The sequence below is a fragment of the Molothrus ater genome, chromosome 19 (assembly GCF_012460135.2).
Source record: "Molothrus ater isolate BHLD 08-10-18 breed brown headed cowbird chromosome 19, BPBGC_Mater_1.1, whole genome shotgun sequence".
Lineage (NCBI taxonomy): Eukaryota > Metazoa > Chordata > Aves > Passeriformes > Icteridae > Molothrus > Molothrus ater.
In genome coordinates, this window is record NC_050496.2 from 8,747,206 (window position 1) to 8,755,576 (window position 8,371).

Below are 8,371 nucleotides of genomic sequence, written 5' to 3' on the forward strand. Positions count from 1 at the left end.
GGGGAGCCTTCTCATCAGGTACCACTGTGTGCAGGAGCTGGTGGAGATTGCTCTGGCTGACACAGAGCACTGAGTGTTCCATGCCTCAAAACAAAGTCTGAGATCTGGTTCTACCAAGCAGCAAGTAATTCACACATTTAATTCTTCCTTACAGATAGCCTTATTTTGCAAATCAAGAGGAAGTCTTGCAGACCAAGTTTCTGGTGAGGCTTCCACCTTCTGCTGACACTTGCCAGCTGGTCTTGAGATACTCTAAATAGTTCTTTTTTACAGAAATGAGAAGTGCCAATATTTGCAGGAATTAGTGACACTAATTCTTTCTCCTCAGCCCCACTCACCCAATAGTGCAAAGAAATTGTTTGGGTTGGTTCATCCTTCTGCCTTTCTTTGCCAGCTCATTGCCCAGCTCTGAGTAATGTGCAGCAGTTTTATGTATTGGTATGCTCCCATGAACTTCCCTGTGTTCCAGGCTCTGTCCCCACACAACCCCATTTGTTCTAGCTCACATGGTGGTTCAGCAATTCTATTAAACGGCCTAATCCTGCTGCTCCTGAAATCAACAGAGAGCAGCTTTTGAGTTGTACAAGGGACAATGCCAGTCTTCATTGTTAATTGTTATTTTGAGATGACCTGAGTAGCTTGGGATGACCTCAGAAGGGTTTGGTCCCTCCAGTAGCCTGGACTTCAGTCAGACAAGGTCTGCACTGTGCTGTGCTGTGCCACTGCTCTCCTGGCTGGGTCACCAGACTGCCCATGTCAGCAACTCTCACTATTACAAAATCGGGAAATTCACGGCGGAAATGAAATAGTGCAGATAACGGGGACTTTTTTGGACAGTCAATGAAAGTGAAGGCCAGGCTCTAGAGAGTTCTGCGTCACAGTCCATTTCCACCGGCAGCCCAAAACGTGCGAGCAAGGCACGTGAGAAGAGCAGAGGAGAACGGAGCAAAGCAAAGCAGAGCGGGGCACAGCAGAGCGGGGCAGAACCGGCGCGCCCCGGCCGCTCCCGGCACCGGAGGAGGGGCCCGGGAGAACCGAAACTGCGCGGCCGCCGCGCTCCGCCCCGGGCCGGGCCATGGCCGCCGTCATGGAGCTGGAGGGGCTGGAGCCGCCGTGCTCCTGCTGCCTGCAGCTCTTCGCGGAGCCCGTGCGGCTCCCGGGCTGCGGCCACAGCTTCTGCCGGGGCTGCACCTCCGGTACTGCGCGGGCCGGCCCCGCGCCCCCTGCCCGCGCTGCGCCTTCGAGCCTCAGCAGCTGCGGCCCAACCGCGAGCTGGCCGCGCTGCTCAGCCTCATCCCGCGGGAGCTGAAGGAAGAGTCGGAAACACAGGAGGAGCCCATGGAGCTGCTGCCTGCAACGGCCTGAGCTCGGCGGGGCGGGGACGTGGGGAGAAGGTACGGCCGGAGGCAGCGCGGGGCTCCCCGACGCCGGGAGCTTCACCCCCGACATCCTGGGGCTCCTCCGCGACACCCCGGGACATTCCGGGATTACATCCCGGGGTGACATCCCCCGACTCCCTCGGGACACCCCCCGGCGGCATCCCCCGACTCCCAGGGAGTCCTGCCCGTCGCATTCTGCGGCAGCCCCGGTTTCCATCGCACGGCGCAGTAACACACTGAGCGCAAGGGTTCGGCTCACAGTGTTTGGGGCTCAGTGGTGCAGACACATTGAGAGCTGCATAGCTCAGTTAGAAGAACTATTACCTGTACATATTCAGCCGATGCACAGAAGTTGTAAGTGACTTCTTTGTGCTGGGTGTTATTTATTGCATTGCATTGGAGGCTGCTGAAAGGACACATAACATTATTAGACAGTGCTACAGCTCCACCCAGCTTCCTGGCACAAAACGGGACAGATTAATGATCTAGGTCTTTGCTTAAAACGACTCCCAGAGGAGGAGATGAGAAAAATGTGTTGACCTTCATTATTTTAGCAGATATATATCTTTTTCAGTCAAGCTTAGACCGTATCAAAGCTCACAATTATAGTTGAGCATCTAATTAATTGGTGACTGTTGATGTTGACTTCATTGTGATTATTCCTACTCAGAATTGCGTCTTTCAGGCACCTCCTCAAACAGTCCGTTGCTTAATTAATCAGTCATGTAGGGAATTTTTATTATCCTGCAGCTTAGTTATGCTTTCTCTGAGGTTTATATAGATAAATAGTCCAATGTGTTGCTTGAAAGGAGGAAGAGATATGGGAGAGCTCCAAGCAACAAGAAATAGCTGCAGAGACCATTCACCTGTTGAAGAAAGATCTCAATAAAACAAGGTACACATTGTACAATCATCACCTACAGTAACTTTCCATTGTTCTGGGCTGGAGATGTGGTTGACAGCAGGGTTGCCTTCCAGCTCAGAGCTGGAATCTGCCTTTTTGTTTCCTTCTTTTCTGTCACAATTCTGTTTTTACTGATGAGAATGAATATATGGCATCAGCTGCACTAATTTGTGTCTTGGCTGGCACAAAGGCCACTGGAATTGTGCATTGTTGCATTTTTCTTCTTATCCCAGGAGTAGCCTGAATGTTTCTGGTACACTTTGATGCAAATTACAAATCACAAGAGGAAATACTGAACTTTCTGAGTTGTCAAGCAGACTCCACTGGCCATAAAATATTCATGATCCTTACCATGCCCAAAATCTCATAGCATGTAATGCAGGATAGTGTCAAATGTATTTTATTCCTTTGAATAAAGTTTTCTGGTCTGCAGGGGTCAGTCAAAGAGCACATTGGATGGGGCGGTAATTCTCAATTCCGTGCATCTTTCCTGACCACACAATGATCTCCATATTTTCTGCCTTTCAGGAATATACATCTCAGATCAAAAGCCAGATTACTAAAGATTTCGGTTGCATGAAGGAATATGTTGAAAGACAGGAGAGAAACACACTGATGTTCATTGAACAACAGCAAAAAGCTGCTCAACAGAAAATTGAAGAGACTATTCACCAGCTCACACACATCAAAGCCCAAACTGTAAGTGATGAAATGAAGTGGCAGAATATGAGCAGAAACTCAGGCTCACTGTCTGGGATAGCTGAATATGTACAAAGCACCTTCGAGGTCCCCACTGCACCATTCTCATAGAGACAATGGTGCCAATCCATGGACTTTGCTGTCAGCAGGGAAAGTAAGAAATTCAGAGGAAAAAAATTACTGAGAGAGGCACAGGCTGGGAATGGAATTCAGAACTAGATTTTTTTCAAGGATATTGGTGAGCTGGAATGAAGTGGGAGCTGCAGGGCTGAAATCCAGTCCTCAGTCAAATCTAAAGTCAAGATCTTTCATATATTTTTATTTTCCAGAATTTGTATTTACACACAGGTACTCAAAAAAAAATTCGCAGAGTTATTCAATATTTTTTAACAGTTTTCTTGTGGAAAACACATCAAGGGCCCTCAAAAGGTGCAGTTAAAGCACTTCAGATTGTGCAGAGCAGGGTTTGATGTTGAAAACAGCAGTGCCAAGTGATGCAAGTTAGCCAGCAGGAATTTGGAGTGGGGCTGACTGGGTGGGGCAGTGCCACAAGACAGAATTGGACTTCCAGGACCCAGGCACAGGTGCCCACACTGGAATTCACCTGATCCAGGGTCCCATTACAGGCAGTGAAGAGAAATGGGTACTTTCAGTGTTATCTGGCCTACTTGAAATATCCTCCTGCAAAGGAGATAATCCAGCTTCCAAAAGGCTGTTTCCTCCTACAGACTGCACACACAGACTAACAGAGCAACTTCAGATGTAGATTTCCACAATTGCTAAATTTAGGGAAACTAGGTTTACCCTTTCCTCACACTGATACATTTTCAAACTTTTGGTTTTGGTTCTAGAAGAAGAAGAAGAAGGAAGTAAAAAGAGTAACTTTGTGTATTCATGTGAATACTTAAGGAAGTTGTGATATATATGTATAAAAGAAAAATTAGTTTAATTCTTGGTTTTCTTGGGGAAAACACAGTCTTTTTATTTTTTAATAAGAATATCCTTCACTATTTTCTATGAGATTTCAGGTTGGTTTACTCAGGTAACTGTCCTATAAAGGAAACTTTTGATACAAAGAATAAGATTCTTGGAGAGATCACTGCTCTTTTTCCACTTGGGCTTTATATTATAATCTGATCTGTGAGATTAAATAACTACTGCTGTTTACATCTTTCCCTTGATCCTTTTGTCATTATTAGAGAGACTTATGTGAGAGGCAGAGGCACGAAGGCTCACCTTTGACAATAAATAAAATTACACTTGATGAAAAGCTTAATGTTGTCAAAAGTGCTGTAGAAGATTGCCTTGGTTTGGAAAGACAGGAGTCTGCTAAGGAAGGCAGGAGCCTCCCCTGAAATGGTGAATGTAAACCCTCCCCACCCCTCCAAATTGCTATAAATTTTAAATTAAGGGGCTCTCAGGCAAAAATATGGGAGCAGGAAATAACAGTTCTTTAATAGGGAAAAGAAAAAAAAAGAGAAAATAAACAATGCAGTACACTAGAACAACACTGCCAGAGTCAGAACCCAACCTGACACCCTGTGGGTCAGGCTGTTGGTGGCAGTCCCATTGGAAATGTGGCTGCAGCCCTCCTGAAGTATCAGGTGTGGTTCTGTTGGAGCAACAGGGATCTGTAGAGAAGGATGGATTCTTCCTCTGAAGATCCGTGGGAGAAGAAGACAGCTGCTGTTCCTCTGGGGAATCCCGTGGAGAAGCTGTGCTGGTGTCTCAAAATCTCTGGATTCTATCTGGGTAGCAATGCTTGGCTCCTCCCTCTGGGCGGAGCATCTCCCAATGGGATGTTCTAGTTCTTAGCAGTCTTGCAGTGCCATTCCATAGCTGTTATCAGCAGTGTCCCCTCCCCAGGGAGGTGTGAATGTGGTCACTGGAAGAGAGAGATAAAGCAAACTGCCCACTTGACAAAGGTAATCTGCCATACAGATGGTAATGGAAAACAACTTGCATTGCAATCTTTAACAAAGATCTTAAGAGAAAATTGGAAATTTTACTCTTGGAGAATTATGCTTAGCATCTCCCACCAGGTGAGTTTCCCTTATTTTGAAATCTTTTTCTTACAGGCAGTGGATTTAGCAAATAGAGTAAAAAATTTGTGCAAATAAAACAAGAAACACAATACTCAGCAAATACTAAAGAACACTGTAAAATTTTTTAAGACAGAAACTGCTTTATCTTCATAGAATGATCCAACTGCTTTACCCATCTCACTCTTCTGACAGTTCCCCTCTGGCCACACCAGCATAGAGTGTTTTGTTAATTTTGGGTTAAAATTTTGCCTACATGTTCTTTGTAATTTATGCAATCAAAAAATGCAGTTCCTTGTTTTGCACTTGAACAAGTAGCTGGGTTTATTTAAGGTGTGTTTTCCTTTAGAAGCTTAAATACTTCCTATGTACATTTTGAAGAAATGCCTTAACACTTCACTTTTTTGTATTTAGTGCATCCTCCCGACTTAGACTAGGAGCCAAGTGTCAGCTCATCACCTCCAGAGTCTGCAGCTGAAAGTCCTGAACCAACCATTTCCAGCCAGTTTTCTCAGTGTAAGTATCCCAGCCAGCAGGATTCTTAACCACATCCAGGTGACCCTGAGACTGGATTTGCAGAAGAAAACTGTCCTTGCCAACATCAGCAGGAAGTGTGGCTGTTTACTGAAGCATGGAAACACAATGGAGTTGCCATGAATGATTCAGTTACTGGCACATAATGTAGCATTGTACCTGACTGCGGATGTAGGATAAAAAAGAGATAAGAAAGGTGTTTTGTGTAGGATGTGTGTAGCTTGTGCTGCCTGTGGAGTCTGAGCTGGTGTACAGGCAGTTACTGCACCTCACTGATCTTTGCTGTTAAGCTGTAGTTATTGCAGTTGTTACTTAAATTATGCAACATTTTGACAGAAACATTTTTGCAGTCAACACACTCTACTACAGCTGTAGCTTAACACAGCAAACAAATGTTTTTGCTGATAAAATATGTAAGAACTTGTCCCAGTGAACAGATGACTGTAAGCTTTATGAAGGTAAGCATCCCATTTGTTATTGACAGAAAGGTAATATTTAAAAAAAAAGATTGTGGCTAGAAATAAAATCCATCTGGTAGGGTGCAAGGTACTTTCACCTTTCCACTGGAGTGCATATGAGTCTGTCATGGATATTTACACAGTTGTGCCTGTTAAATATTTCTGTGTGCCCAGGATACAGTTGATAGTGCTTGGTTGAGGATTTTTGAACTTTGATTCAGGTTTATGGGTTGATCATTGGGTTTTATTTCTCTTTTGGAGCAGAGATGCACTGCTTCCTTGTTGCCTGCATGTGAGAATATTTTCCTTTCTGCCTTCCAGGGGCAGATGATGTGACTTTTGACTCCACAAGAGTACACGAGCGCTTGGCACTCCCAGCCCAGAACAGGAGAGTGATGGTTTCCAGCCACCTGACCAGTTACAAACCATCACCCAAAAGATTCTGCATCAGCCAGGTCATGTGTTCACAGGGTTTCTCTACTGGGTGCCACTCCTGGGAAGTAATTACCAAGGACAGTGATGGATGGGCTGTTGGAGTTGCTCATGAAATGATTGGTAAAATGGACAAATTGGGAAGAACTAAGCATTCTTGGTGTGTAGAATGGCTGGGTCCTAAAAAACAGCTGTCAGCATGGCATAAGAATCAAGAAACATTATTGCACAAGGACAAACCACTGAAGGTTGGAGTTTTCTTGGAGCTGCAGAAGAAGACTGTGTCATTTTACTCCATTGCTGACAAAGAAATGCTTTTGCACACCTTTGAAATCAGTACCTGAGATCCTCTCTACTCTGCTTTCTGGCTGTACACTCTAGAAAAAAATGGATCTTTAACTATAAGTCAGCCAAACAGGAGATAAAGCCTACTGGGAACAGGGACAATTTTGCCATGACTGCAGTTTCTATAGAAGCCTCAGTGTTTAGCACAGGAGTGTACCAAGGAATGAATGCATAACTAGCCAGGGTTTCCTGGGAATCAGCTGTTGTGGTGTGTTTTATGTTCAGTTTCCCCCCATTGTTCTCTCAGAAGGTCCTGCCCTGTTACCAGTTTGTGTCAATCCCCAAACCCCTCCCCAGTTGTCTTGGTTACTAAGTGTATCTTTCTTGTTCCCCACCCCTGGCTGCCTGCCTGTCACTCGACACCCCTGCCTCTTTTTCTAGAAAGTTCGGGCCAGGGTGTCGGGTGATTGGGTTAGGGGCCAGGGTCCCCCCCACAACCGTGTTTGATTGGTTCTCCGATTATGCCAATGCTTAATGTATCCTTCTCTGATTTGCTATCTTTCACCCCTCCCACCCTCTTTAAAACACGAGGCTTTCCCTGCCTCGGGGCTCTCAGCTTCTTCCTCTAAGCCCTCTGCATCCCCTACCAATAAAACCTCCTACCCCGAAGAGACTGAGAGTCGCCTCTTCCTTGCGTCCTGCGACCTTGGAGAATCCCAGCGGCCAACGTCCGCAAGGCTTGGCATCGCCTTGGGCACAAGGCCCTGACTTCGTGTTGGGGAAGTGCCTTACTGGCTGGAGGTTGGCTGGACACTCATCTAGCCTGGGTTTTTTGCTTTTTATTCGGCCACCGCTCCAATCAGCCACTGATACTCTGTCTGCTCTGCTTCTCTTCATGCTGTGCTGTGGCCTAGCCAAACTTCAAAAGCAATTTCAGCCTATGCTAAAGGCAGTAACCACCCCTGTAGGAGTCAGGTGGGTTTCTCAAGCAGCTTTAAGTAGTCCCAGGATATTCCTAGTAAAGAATGGACTACGGAAGCTCTAATGTTGGGGATAAGCCTTTCTCATTGACCTCATTTTCCTATATTGACATAAAAAAATAGAGAAGAACAGATTATGCCGTTACTTTCTGTGGAAGTGAGTTTTCTTTAGACAGATCTGATTGATTAAGGAATGCTGAGAGGGTAAGAATGTTACTGATCTTGGGTATGAAAATCTTTCCCTTTAGGGTAGGCAGTAACTATGAAATAGGCTTTGGATTTGAGGACCTGACATTTTAGAGAGATGTCCAGAAGAACATCATCTCCCCAAAACCATATTTTAGTCTTGCCCTGGCCAAAGGGTCGTCAGTCCTGGTGGTAGTGTGACCATGGGCATGCTTATGGAAGCAGATGTTGGGGTGTGTTTTTACCAGCTAATAAATCTTGTGGTCACTTTAGTGCCCTTTTAAAGGGCCTGCAAACAGAACTCTGTCATGGGAAGGACCATCTGGTCTTGCCAGCGAGCCTGAGACAAAGCAAGAGGTTCTCAGTTGCCTGTGGGGGGAGAAGGAACCAGAGCTGAGGTCCCACAAAACCTACGGACAACTTGATTTCTGAGAGATCCACTGCAGGCACACTGAAAACAGCAGGCACACTG

General features: G+C 45.7%; 1 protein-coding gene across 1 annotated transcript; it reads left to right on the forward strand.

Annotated features, from left to right (window-relative positions):
• Positions 1–995: 995 nt before the first annotated feature.
• RNF135 (ring finger protein 135) lies at positions 996–7,402 on the forward strand. The gene is given in 10 exon segments (XM_054516899.1): positions 996–1,187; positions 1,190–1,336; positions 1,339–1,394; positions 2,189–2,274; positions 2,717–2,747; positions 2,812–2,982; positions 4,182–4,290; positions 4,965–5,024; positions 5,439–5,540; positions 6,338–7,402. Coding segments are annotated over 10 exon segments (1,410 nt in total). The 5' UTR covers positions 996–1,075; the 3' UTR covers positions 6,874–7,402.
• The last annotated feature ends 969 nt before the right edge of the window (positions 7,403–8,371 follow it).